Source organism: Agrilus planipennis, unplaced genomic scaffold, assembly GCF_000699045.2.
Source record: "Agrilus planipennis isolate EAB-ADULT unplaced genomic scaffold, Apla_2.0 scaffold21, whole genome shotgun sequence".
NCBI lineage: Eukaryota > Metazoa > Arthropoda > Insecta > Coleoptera > Buprestidae > Agrilus > Agrilus planipennis.
The window spans coordinates 306,139-320,927 of NW_020439030.1; the positions used below are offsets into that span (position 1 = coordinate 306,139).

The 14,789-nt window shown below is 35.9% G+C and overlaps 1 protein-coding gene across 1 annotated transcript in view; it reads left to right on the plus strand.

The window, feature by feature from the left end:
- LOC112905007 overlaps positions 1 to 14,789 on the plus strand; it is a 133,559-nt gene that overhangs the window by 112,506 nt on the left and 6,264 nt on the right. The window contains exon 4 of the mRNA XM_025976494.1: positions 6,740 to 6,940. Coding sequence (XP_025832279.1) covers positions 6,740 to 6,940 — 201 coding nt within the window. The remainder of the gene's footprint in view (positions 1 to 6,739; positions 6,941 to 14,789) is intronic.

Below are 14,789 nucleotides of genomic sequence, written 5' to 3' on the forward strand. Positions count from 1 at the left end.
GATAAACATCAAGATAAACCTATTTTACCCACTCCAAACCGGTTTGTCCTGAAATGTTACTAACAAGAAGTCAACAGAAACTATTTTTGCCAAAACCAAACGATTATTCTGGTTACTTCCGGAAACTACCCGAATATTTCTTTTGTCGAGCCAATCATGGCTCGTGTTTCGACATTCGTTCATAACAAAGTTGAATACATTTTGACTTATAAAAAGCGAATAAATGACTTATTGAATTGCCAATTTGGCAGTCCTTTAGCCAAACAACAGTTTATTAAATTTTTACTTTTTCCTTGTGTTGGCGACATTTTCCCTCCCGGTCGTCTCCGTCCTCGGCAGTCTTAAATTATGGGACACGGGCATGTAAAAAACATTGAAATATAAACATAAACAGTCTGGAGTTTCGAGGCCAACGCTATCGAAAGGGGTTGGGTGCTTTTTGAGGATTCATTCTGATATAGTCTTTTCGAATATAGAGTCTAATTCTTTTTCTAATTAGTAAGAGTTTCATTACTTTTGTTATTTTAAGAAAAAGGAAAAAAATAAAGGTTTTGTAATTCTTCGTTGTGAGTGTTATTGTTATTGATATAATTATCTAACACTTGTGAATTGACTATATCATCATCATCATAAGATCGTCAGTCCTAAGACTGGTTGGACACGCGCCTCTACTCCTTCCAATCCTGAGCTAATCTTCGCATTTCCCTAAAACAATAACACCTCACGTCCTTAACTATTTGCGAACACTAATCTATATCATATTAAAAAATAAATAAATCATTAGATTTTCGATTGTTTTTTTTACTAAAGCTTGTTATGTTAGGTCGACACTGAAAGTATCATTACACAGCTATAAAATCTAACCCGGAATGTATTGAACAAACAAAATGGATGCAAATAAATCTGTGTGTAAGTCAGAAGTATTTACCAACAACCTTTACATATAGTTTATAGTACCACCAGCGTCGAGCCTAAACCTATCTCGTCAAATTTTATATACCAAAATTAATTTTCTGAATAACTAGAAAAAATCGACCCAAATTAAAAAAAAAAACGAACAATATAATTATCAGTATATAAATTTAAAAAATAGTACACGCTAATCAGTTTAAAAATGAAAAATATTGGAACATCTGCATCGAATGATGAGCCCATCAGCATATCCTATCATTTTTGTTCGAATTTTACCCAAATGACTACATTCTTCGCCACTAGCAACTATCATTAGCAGACAAATTTAACCCATAATATTTCACCTAAAAGCCCTTTGTTTATCGGTATCCCAACTAATCTAAATGAGAATATAAGTTTGTTTGTTTATTACCATTTCACGCTTTAACTACTCAATTGATCATCATGAAATTTAGGAGTACATACAAAGACATAGATTACCTTTAATCCAAAAAAATCTGTTCCCGAGAGATATAAAAGTTTCTATTCATCTCGATAAAGAAAGACAGTATTTACTAGAAAATTAGAAACTTTGGTTTTATCCTGATGATTCTGGTCAGGATTATTAATCAAATTGTTGCATTTTCGGCAATCCTTCAGGGCATCAACGCCAGTTAAGCTATGGTTAATAAAAGCTTGTGCAATATAATAAAAAAAATAATTCGAAGTGGTCTGTATTCTGTCGAAACTGCCAGACGCGGATCGCAATTTCGATCTTTTTGGATCTCATCAGCGCGTCGCAGGCAGCTCCGATGGCTCAAATGGCGTGGTGAGCGCCATCTGTAGTACGATGCTACATTTTAGGATTACGTATGCTCCAACATGTACGTATGCTCGTACTACAGATGGCGTTCACCACGCCATTTGTGGTATTTTCTTGTGCAATATAATTCAACAAATTCACCTGCCCTTTCAACTTGTGTAAAATCAAGCAGTCCCTGTTTTATTTCTTCATTAGCTGTAATCACGACCTGCAGTTACGAAATTAGATTTTTCAGGTAACGCGTTTAAACGCGTCGATATCTAACGAAAAGCTGTTTACTTAAAGCGTGCGGTTTGCGATGCGATACGACTCGAAGCTACGAATGGAGGCAGGAGGTAGTGAACCGAGAGGCAGGCGTGCATGCATACGTGTGTATATATGTCTAGGTATACGTATAGGTATGTACGGATCGACTCGGCTTTGCTTTGGCACTCTAATAAGCCTTTTTGCTTCGCAATGCGATGAGAATTCGCAAAAACGAATGAAACGAAGTGCCTGTTAACGAGATGCACTTGCTGGCTAATGAATTAGTCGGTAATTAACCTGTAAGGGGATTATAACAGCGGACGAAGAGCTAAACTTCTGTCCGATCCATTCTTTCCTTTATAGGGATATAGGCATACAGCCCTTAACCTTTATAAAATGAAATAAAAAAGAACGTCAAAAGTCCGTAATAACAGACGGAAATAATTACTCCAAGCTAATAAGCTAAACCAAAATTTATAAGTACACCTCTTTGAACGCACATTTTGGTCTCGAGTTATTATATTGTAGTATTGCGATTATTATCAGAATGGGTATCTCATGATGAAGATTTAGACATTAGAATGAAGCTCAATACTAAGGCTTATTTTAAATTAACTAAAATTTATAAGTACACGTCTTTGAAAGCACGTTTTGTTCACGAGTTATTATATTGTAATATTACGATTATTATCTGAATGGGTATCTCATGATGAAGATTTAGACATTACATTGAAGCTCAATACTAAGGCTTATATTATACGTAGATGCCAACTCATAGCGGCCTTAGTAACTTTTAGAAACAACAAAATTACGCCCACATGTATAAACGTTAAAACGAAGGCAGCCTTTGCAAAGAAAGTGGCTTTAAGTCTAAGGCGAAAAATATGCTTACACCTAACAACTCATAATCACGGTTGGGTGTCTGACTAAGAGATGAAGACTAAAGTTATTTCTCCCGATGTAAAATCTACATTTTTATTGAAGACTTAAGACAAAGGCTATTACTGTAGCTGAAAGATCAAGTCCACAGGTTGGTGTACGTCTGACACATTACGATCAATATTACATCCACAAATGTAACGGTTAAGACTAAGGATAAAGCCATTGACATAAGGGTACATTTAATCTAAGAGAGTGACGTCAAAGACTAAAATGATTTAAGCCTTAAGAAAAACCTACCAGCTCATAATCAAGACTCGTAATGTGCCACGACATCAAGCCTCGAGGTGTTAACGCTACATTTTTTATTGCAAACTTAAGACAAAGGCTGTTATTGTAGCTGAAAGATCAATACCAAAATCGTATTTTTAAATCTCAACTCCATAGGTTGGTTTACGTCTGGCACATTGCGGCCCATATTACATCCACAAATGTAAAGGTTAAGGTCAGGGAGAGTGCCATTGACTGCGGAAATGGATTTAAGCTTAAGGAAAAACCTACCAACTCATAATCAACGCTACTAATGCAGCCACGAAATCAAGACTCAAGGTGTAAAAGCTACATTTTTAATGCAAACATAAGACAAAGGCTATTAATGTAGTTGATAGATCAATACCAAGGTCGTGTTTCTATATGTCAACTCCACAGGTTGGTTTACGTCCGGCACATTACGATCAATATTACATCCACAAATGTAAAGGTTAAGACCAAGGATAGACTCATTGACTGCGGTATCAAGAATAAGGGTTCATTTCTGCAAAGAGAGTCACGTAAAAGCCAAAAATGGATTTAAGCTTAAGAAAAAGCCTATCAACTCATAATCAAGCCTCGGAATGCGTCACGAGATCAAGACTCACTGTATAAAAACTGCATTCTTATTGAAAACATAAGACAACCGCTACTATTACCGCTGAAAGATCAATACCAAGGTCGTGTTTTTAAATGTCAACTCCACAGGTTGGTTTACGTCTGGAATATTACGATCAATATTACATCCACCAATGTAAAGGTTAAGAACAAGGATAGACCCAATGACTGCGGTATCAAGAATAAGGGTACATTTCTGCACAGTAAGTCACTTCAAAATGGATTTAAGGCTAAAGAAACTCACCAACTCATAATCAAGGCTTGTAATATAGCCACGAGATCGATTTTTAATGCAAACTTAGGACAAAGCCTGTTATTGTAGCTGAAAGATCAATAACAGGGTCGCGATTTTAGATGTCAACCCCACAGGTTCGTTTATGTCTGGCATATCAAGATCAATATTACATCCATATATGTAAAAGTTAAGGTCAAGAATAGAGCCACCGACTACGATATCAAGATTAACACTACATTTCTGTAAACAGAGTGGCGTCAAAGGCTAAAATGGATTTAAGCCTAATAAAGAAACCCGCCAACTCATAATCAAGGCTCGTAATGTGGATAGGAGATCAAAATAAAGGACTATATTTTTAGTGGGAACTCAACGCAGACAAAACCTGTTATGATAGCTGAAAGATCAATGTCAAAACCGTATAACAGATTCTAACTCTTGGCCTGTTTGTACCTGACACATCAAGGTCAATAATATAATCGCAAATGTTAAAGTTAAGATCTATAAGAGGGTATGGTTAGAGTTGGCTCAAACTGATAGGGGAAGATCATCGTTCTCGCATTACTACTAGGTTTCATGAACATACCACTTCTTAGAGCTGTTAATTTATAATAAATAGTCACTAAGGCAAAAACCTTATTAACAATGTATGCGCTATTGATATGTCCACCAAGAGCGCATGGTTCAAAAGGTGATGCTGCTTGTTATTTATTTACGGAAAGTAAATTGAAATTTTTGCATAAATAAGAACTACCAAAAAGCAAAAAGTCGCCAGACTTTTATTAATCTTGACGGGATGATGCCATGAGACTCATCGACAGGAAGGGAACTAAGATGAATGAGTACGTTATTGGGAAAACCACATAGGAGACGAGGTAATTGAAAAAGTTTTAATAAAAATTCCAAGCTTGTATAAGCACCCTCAAGTGAAAGTTATAATGAACTTAGGCAGAAGCAAATAGAGTTTCGAATTGTTGCGTACAGGGTGGGGGGAGAGGACGGATGGGTACCTCTGTATATACCAATACACCCTCAAGTATTTGTTGGCGCATACATACGGTATATAGACTTATTATAAGCGGAGAAAAACTTCAAGTGGAAATTCCTGCCTAATGATGACGAATGTTAGAAATAGCCGCTTTTGTTTAGGCACTTAAAACGATTTAATTTCTCCTCACAAGCGTACATTAAATAATACCAACCAGAACTTTCGTTACTAGCCATCACCAAACAATATTCTGATCGAACTCAGTTAAAATTGAAACTCTGTTGTCGAAGTTATAAATACTTCACATTGGCTTATATCCATACAACGTTTTCATACAGAATTTCGCGATAATTGCCGGAATATTAAAAAGTTTTTGAGAAGCAACAAAACGCGATTTGTGGCTGACAAAAATAATTCACCATCATCTACTTTATGTTTCTCAGATCGAACCTTTCATAATACATAAGGAAACAAACAAATGAATAGATTAATCTACTAAAATTAAATTCTTAAACTCTAAAAACTTAGTGTTTGGGGGCAGAGAGTCAGGTAAACGAAGAAATATCTTCAAGTCGAGTAATAATGAGTACCTATATAAAAGTCACATTAGAAGCGAGCACGACCATGTCTTAATCAAGACCTCAAAATATACTAAACATAATGAACAGCTTGAATATTGTATAAGCCACGCATAAATAGTAGGTCGATATCGATTGCCTGCGGCATTCGTTCATAACAATACGTTTAAACCATAAACAATCTTGGGATGGAAGATTCTCCGATTATTGCTGGAAACTTCTCGTAAATTCTTATTGATTTATGGCCCACCGCTTCCGGCTTTAGGCTATATTAAAGGTGCCATTGTATCGATTTCCTGTGGCATTCGTTCTTTCAATATCATCATCATCATCATAAGGTCGTCAGTCCTAAGACTGGTTGGACACGTACCTCCACTCTTTCCTATCCTGAGCTAAGCTTCGCATTTCCTTAAAACTAGAACAACTCACATCCTTAACTATTTGCTTACAGTAATCTAACCTAGGTCTACCTCTACTTCTTCTAACTCCTGTTTCTGCCTCTAATATGTCTCTGAGAAGGTGTCCTACTAACCTAACTCGCCTATTTCTTATTGACTTCCATAGAGTCCTCTGTTCTCTTACTCTTTCTAATATCTCTTCATTTCTAACTTTCTCTATCCACGGTATTCTCATCATTCGCCGGCAACACCACATTTCGAACGCTTCTAACCTTTCTTTTCCGCCGCGCTCACTATCCATGTTTCGCACCCGTACAACGCCGCGCTCGAAACATACACCTTTAACAACCTTTTTCGAATTTCTAAGTTAACCGTTCGTGAGCGTAGAAGTGACTTCTTTTTATTAAAGGCGACACGACCCTGCGATATCCTCTGCTTTATATCCCTACTACTCCTTCCGTCCTGACTTATCTGACTTCCTAACTACCTAATATAAGCCACTTCTTCTAATTTTTCGTCTCCTATCTTTATATTTGCCCTTTCCCTACTTTTTCTTCCCTTGCATACCAGTATTTTAGTTTTGCAATAATGCAATATCATTGGATCGTAAAGATATGAAGTAGAATTTCATCATATCATCCCTTAATGGTAGGAAGCTTCACAGTGTGTGAATCTTATTCGCGGTTATCCACAAATTTTTTATTCAATATGTAATTGTTCGTTGATTCTGTAGTGAGTTCGAATAAAACACTTTTTTAAGCTTTCTTTTATTTTCAGATCGTGGAATATTTCCCCTCGAAATTCCGAGCGAAGCTTCCGGAAGTTATGTATTGCACACATTCTTGAATTGCACGACGACAAATGTGTCCTCATCCTCTACTTGTCCATTACAATCTGCTTCGAACCTCAAGATTGTCAGTCCAACTAGGGCAGTCATTATTCGTCCGGCCAAACGAGCATACAAACCCGAGGAAGTTGGTAAGTACGTTGACATCGGAATGTACATTTCCATGCACAATTTACATTTACAAAATACAACACTATCATCGATTTACATTACAAACGAACAACCACATGATAGGTAAATTCACTGAAACTTATCCAATTTCATATCGGTCATGTAGGTAAGTTTTAAGTGCATTAGTATCAACATTGATACGAAAACTTTCAATTAAATTATAACTTTGGAACTACTGTTGTCATCATTGTGTTTAAATTCTTGGTTAGCAATTTATTCCAATTATATAACAGTTAGTATTTTAAATGTTTGGAATCGTATAGAAACCATTAAAGGAATACCTGTTTGGGGGTAACAATAAAGAAAACTGTAGAAAAAGGAAAGAGTGGATACGAAGACGCAATAAACATCATTATAGACAGGACAACATTAGGAATAGATATACAATAGTAAAAGATTAATATGCTTACATTTGGAGATGATATTATAGCAGTATTAGCATCTAGCAAGGAGGAGTTAGAGATAGCATTAAATAAAATGGAAGCGGTATTGATAAAACGGAATGATATGAAAATAAAGAAAAGTAAAACAAAAATATTGGTATTCAAGGGCCGAAAAAGTAGGAAAAGTAGGGAAAGAATGAATATAAAGATAAGAAACGTTGATTTTCACTATATAGGAAGTCAGATACTTCAGGATGGAAGGAGTAATAGGGATATAAAACAGAGGAGTGCAGGCTCAAGTCAGTTCTATGCTCGCGAACGGTTAATTTATAAATTTAAGAAACATTGATAATGAAATTGATCTAGAGCACGGCTATATACGAAACGTGGACGGCGGGCACGACAAAAAAGAAAAGGATAGAACTGTTCAAAAGGTAGTGTTACATGCGATTGATGAGGATATCGTGGATAGAAAAGGTTAGAAATGAGGAGATATTAGAAAGAATAGAAGAAGAAAGAACAGTATGTTAATCAATAAGAGACAAGCGAAGTAGTTTGGTAGAACAATTTTCTTTTTTGTCTTGCTAGAGACATATTAGAAACAGAAACAGAAATTACGATGAGTAGAGATGGATAAACTTAATGCTCACTTGCTCACAAACAGCCAAGAGTGTGGGATATACTGTTCGTTTCAAGAAGTTAGAGATATGTTCCTTCCCTTTATTAGGATGCGCCGTAGCGTAATTCCAAATTCAATCATATTTGTCTGCGGAGCTCATTTCTACACCGATCATCGAGCGAGAACTAGACAAAAGTATACAGTACCATTTGCAAAATTATTTAAACTGCCTCGTTAAAATTTAAGAGTATGCTTTATTTAAAAGCATATGTAGCCAAAAATAATAACAAGTGAATTAACTTAAGGTTCTGCTCACCTATAAAACTTTTGCTTTGTTTTCTATTGTTAATTTATATACATTTTTGTTTTATGAAATTGCTAAACATTTTCGTCTAGTACTGTATAGTTCTAGCCGATCTCCTAAGAGAGCTCTGCTCGTTCAAGCTTGTTCCAACTATTTCTGTCTTACGCCTAGTGTGTATTATTTCTATCCTCGCGTAGATTTCTTCAAGGTCACAATTCTAACAAATTGAAATAGACTATACTAGTTTTAGAGGAATATGAAGATTAGCTCAGGAAAGGAATGCAAGTCCAACCAGACGTAGGACTGACGACCGTATGATGATTATGATGATAATGATTTCATCAAATGTTAGACAAGAGCATTACGAAGCTCCCTGTTACAAGTAAAAGTTGCACTTGTTTTGCTTTTGTAATATCCACGTCACAAACACGAATATTAGACAAAATATTTTTGATGTTAATAACCCCGAATTTCATGTTATTGTAAGCATTAAATAAACCAATGGTATCGCAGAGAGCTGCAGCACGTTTCAGTTTGTTGTTGACTGCGAAAAGCAGGGCACAATGAAAGCGTCAATAAATGCGAATCGAAGATTGAAAACGCTCTCAATAGTCTACGGGAAGTGCGGCATTCAAAGCGGGGAAAAAGAAAACAAACGCAACACAAAAAAAAAACGGTCAGGCCGTTCCATACAATAGACACCCTCGTCATAAACAGCTGCTGACAGTATACAGTACGGCCAAAAATCGCAGAATCCTTTGTGGACTTTAATGCTCTCCCTAAAACATTCGAATAGAGCTTTTAGGATCCAATTTGTTTGAATTGTTGGCGTAAGTAGTCAAAAATAGCTTTAATATTAAAATAACAGTTCCTTTAAAAGCTTTCGTTCTAAAATTGATTATGTTTGCACAGAGAAGGACTATGTACTTATATGACCAAGTTTTTAGGTTTTTTACGCAATATGAAAATAAAAATTAGAAAAAAAAATTCAGGAAAGATCTTCAAAGGTACAATTCTGTTGTTACGAAATTCTCTGATATTTTCTTTTAGAAGGAAATATTTTTCTTTTTTTCCTAAAAACGGAAAAACAGAAGATTAAATTTATACTCACATCAGTTTGTCTATCAACCGTTCTTCTGAGAAACTGTTCAGTGACGGAAAATCTTATTTTTAGGAACATACATTTTAATCCTCTTGGTTTGGAAATCGAAAACATACTTAACGAAAATTTCTTTAGTAATATAACAAATATTTGCTACTGGACTTTTACGGGCTTCTTTTTCTTCCGTTCAAAACAGAAAACAGAGGGAGAAGTATCGATTCTTAGGAAATAATAAATTTGTGACCAGAATAACATTGGGATACAACATTTTAAATTTGTTCATCAATGTCAGAATTTCTGATTGTAAAATAAATCTAAAGTGTCTGGACTACCGAGCTTCGCTCAAGATAAGTGCAGAACGTCCAGACAGATCTATTTTATATGTTATTGTTTTTAGGTTAGAAATGAACAGGTATTAGAAAAATTAGGGGAACAAAGGACTCTATGGAAGTTAATAAAAATAGGCAAGATGGGTTGGTAGGACACCTTCTCAGGCATGAAGGTCTAGTCAGAGACATATTAGAAGCAGAAACAGAAGTTAAGAAGAATAGAGACAGACTTTGATTAGATTACTGTTCGCAAATTGTTAAGGATGTGGGTTGTTTTAGGGAAAATGCGAAGATTAGCTCAGGATAGGAAGAAGTGGAGATGCGTGTCCAACCAGTCCTAGGAGTGACGACCTTATGATGATGATGTTTTTAGTTCGTAACCCAAGGTTTTCTATTTCCAACATCATCATAGGGTCTTTAGTGCTGAGACTGTTTGGACACGTACATCTACTCTTACCTATCCTGAGCTAAACTTCGCATTTCCCTAAAACTAGAACATCCAACATCCTCTTTGTGAACAGTAATCTAACCTAGGTCTACCTCTACTTCTCTTAACTTCGGTTTCTGCATCTAATATATCTCTAACTAGTTCTTCATGCTTGAGAAGGTGTTCTCGCAACCTTTCTCACCTATTTTTTATTGACTTCTACCAGCCCCCCTGTTCTTCTATTGTTTCTAATACCTCCTCAATATATATTGTAATCTTTTCAAATAATTTTTTAAAAATAAAAAGTTCATAGCACCCTGTTCAAGTTCATTGGAAACCAAATTATGCATATCTAACCATATAATCAACCTTTACGTTTATAAATCCCAGCAAGGAAGTTTTGCTGCCAATCTTTTTCTCGTCTCCCACACACACATATGCCAGGATTTTCCCCCAGCACTTAACTTTAAAGCACAGACGGAAATATATACACACACAAACGCTTCCTCTCCATTCGGACGTTTCTCTCTTTCTCTCTATGCCCTCGTTGTTAAACAAACTCTAACAGTTTCGAGAACAGAAGGTAAAAACGGGCACCCTTTCGCGAAATAGCCTCAGAATTAATTGAAAATGAAACCAGTGAACTCCAAAACCCGGATACCGTTGTTTCATTGACGTAAAACGGTAGCGAAAACAGCAAAACATTTGTAATTAATTAAGTAGCCACACAGTGGTTCGGGTCCAGAACGAAATGCGTCTCTTAATGATTCCGATTTAAATTCCGAGAATACCCTTTCAGACAGGACAACTGTAGGCATAGATATACAGGGCACAAGATTAATAGGCTTAGATTTACAGATGATATAGCAGTATTAGTATCTAGCAAGAAGGAGTTAGAGATAGCCTTAAATAAAATAGATATGGTATTGACGAAACAGTATTGTATGAAAATAAGAGAAAAAAGTAAGGAAAAAGCAAATATAAAGATAGGAGACGAAAAATTAGAAGAAGTGGCTGATTTTAGGTATCTAGGAAGTCAGATAAGTTAGGACAGAAGAAGCAGTAGAGATATAAAACAGAGGATAGCGCAGGGTTGAGTAGCTTTCAACAAAAAGAAGTCACTTATGTGCTCGAGGTCAATAAGGAATAGGCGAGATAAGTTGGTAGGAGACTTTCTCAAGCATGAAGGGCTTACCAAAGACACATTAGAAGCAGAAACAGGAATTAGAAGGAGTTCACAAGTAGTTAAGGATGTGAGTGTTTTGGGAAAATGCGATATCCAACCAGGACTTAGGACTGACGACCATATGATGACGCTTACAGAAAGATGATTGTGTCAACATATTTACTAAACATGCGAAGAAATTGATTTCTAGAAAATATGTAGCGAAGGGAAGCAGAACTTCGACACGATCTCTTAAAGGTGAACGCAAAAGAACTAAAAACTGAACCGTCTATATAAAATGCAAATACGGTAACATATGACATCAAGAAATCGGATGCGCCTCGAAACAATATCAACATCATCATCTTAGAGCTGTCTGCTATATGATCGGTTGGACATGCACCTTCACTTTTTCCTATCCTGAGCTAATCTTCGCATTTCCCTAAAACTAGAACATTCCACATCCTTAACTATTTGTGAACAGCAATTTAATTTAGACCTACATCTACATCTTATATGTCTTCCGCAGGGTCCTTTGTTCTCCTACTCTTTCTCATATCTCTTTATCTTTTCTAACCTTCTGTATCCATGGAATCCTCATTATTTGTCTAAATTTCAAAGGCTCCTAACCTTATATATTCCGCCGTACCTACCGTCCATGTAACATTTCTTTTACAATTTCTAAATTAATCATTCATGGGACAACACTATTGAATTATTACTAAACTTAGGTTATGAATTATTCTATTTATTTACACTACTGTTGATATGTCACTATTTACTGCGCTATTTATTTCACTGCTATCAGTGTCAATTTATTTCTGGATTCACTTCTGTAACGGTCAATTTATTTCTACTGCTCTCGGCGATTGTCTCTTCCTTTAAATACTCTTTTGTTTACTTTCTGGAACCCTTTAGAAACATCCGGATCGTTTATTTTTTTTTTTTTGAACTGTTTAGCTGCTTTCCCAGAACGCAGGTACGACACACACATTTACAAATACGGCGCACATGAAGAAAAGCGCCCGTAGCTAGTCGACGAATCGATAAGCTGTTCACGCACCTGTGTATCTTTTGTTTTATAAGTACCTCAATTGCTCCTTCCATCCTGAATTCTCTGACTTTCTAGATACCGAAAATTCTCTTTCTCTCTTTCTTTACTTATTCTTTCCTTACATACTGACATTCTTGTTCTACTTTTATTGATTTTCAAACAATACTGTTTTGTCAATACCGCTTCCATTTCCATCTCTTGAATATGAATACAAAGAAATATAAGAGATAACTATTATAATGATGTTGCTGATAAAGTATGTAATTCAGGGGTCTATTTATTTGCGATCACTGTTTACCATTCCATCGATCATATAACGATGACAATAATTTTCGGGAGCTTTCGGTATTATTTTCTGATAATCATTAGCAAAATAAAGGGATTGTTTTCACGAGACATAACAAAAAGAGAACTGGGATATTCCAACAAAAAACATTCCATTGTATAGNGTTTTGTCAATACCGCTTCCATTTCCATCTCTTGAATATGAATACAAAGAAATATAAGAGATAACTATTATAATAATTTTGCCGCTAATGTATGTAATTCAGGGACATTTTGATTTAGAGGTCAGTCTTTACATTCCATCGATCATATAACGATGACAATAATTTTCGGGAGCTTTCGGTATTATTTTCTGATAATCATTAGCAAAATAAAGGGATTGTTTTCACGAGACATAACAAAAAGAGAACTGGGATATTCCAACAAAAAACATTCCATTGTATAGGTCCCTACTAAAAATTTACTCTTGGACGCGGCCTTCAGTCTTCGCGAAACGGCGAGCGCGAAAGCTCCGCTCGTTGGCCCATTTATCGGCGACAAAGTGAAAGCTTATACTGGCAAGAAGTTCCAGCGACCATCTATCAAATCCGTGCGGCGGAAACCCGTGTCAACTGCCACTCCAGCATCCGCTTACATAAGAAAGTTTTGCTGGTAATCAGTGTGATTAATTAAATCAGCGATTAAACTAACGAACGTGCCACCGTGCCGATTGAGCTCGTTTCACAAAGGAAATGAAAGAAGAGCCGACAATGACGCGGTATCTGGTAGGAAAGCGATTTTCTCTATTGAAAAGAAGGCCAATCGTCATGCTGGCTAGATAACCAGGGAATGACAGTGGGTACAGCGCGTTAACGAGAAGATGGATAACGATAATACAATTACGAAGCGATATATCTAACAAACGTTGACAAATAGACAAAATGTTACTATGCATATGTTTATGTAGTAACAGTAGTCAACAAATAAATGTTTTCTTTTCTTCGAGTTTATTCTTTAGCAAATAAAATTTACTTCTCCAGGTACATTCAGTAAAGACCAAAATATAATTTGTTACTTATAAGGTTTTTGAAGTGAAACTTCTTTACGCACGGTAGGGTAAGTTCGTTTCATGCGAGTTGCTATGTAAAGAAATCATGCAACGCATTTCCCCCGCTGTCCGTCCCTATGTATGCTTAGATCTTTACAACTACGCAACGGATTTTAATGCGTTTTTTTTTAATAGATAGAGTAATTCAAGAGGAAGATTTATATGTATAATATATGCATAGTATAGTAAAGAAACACTGATAATTTTAGAGGTTTGCAATATGATGTCGGAAATAAACACATTTTTTTGCGCTTACATTGCAAACGCTGGCTGAACCCTACGAGATAGATCAAAATAATGTACTATAGTATTGTACACCTTAAAAAGGTATACAAAAAAGTCCGGGATGGTACAGGCCTGACGCTGGAAGCTGGCGGAAATTTTAAAATGGCGTGGATGCGCGGTGGCAAAAGTAGGCAGTTTTAGGTATAAAGATTGCAGCCCTCATTCTTCAGTATTCCTATCAGGAGCGTAGATTAAATATTTAAAAATAAGGATCAGTGAGCAAGTAATAGACATACAAACAGAAGAACTAATTGTTGATCAGTGATAGAGATTCCCATGATGACAGTGAATGTGAAAAAACTATAAAACAAAAGCAATAGGTTAATTTTTTCTTTTTGACAGGTCATGTTTTTACATTATTTTCTAGTACGCTACTGTCCTATCTGTATTAATATTATAATTTACGCCTACTGAAAGCTTATTAGTGTATCGGTTCCAAATGACTTACGCAAATAGGTCATAAATGGGCAAGTACCTGCGCGACCGCTCGCCAGGTTCCTTCGTCGGACCTGTATGTGTCTATCTCTTAAGGATAACCGACAATAACCATTTTTTATCCTTTACTTTCTACAAGAAATGGTTTATTTACGAAGCGATTTTAAGAAATACAGCATTAATCCTTATCCGATTAAGTACTTTTAAATACATTGTGCATTTAATATAGATCAATATGGCCCTTTACAGCATGTAATTCAAATGAATATTTTCGAAGATATTACAGACTTAAAATGCAGGGACATAGCGGTTGCGGCTTAAAACCGTCATAACC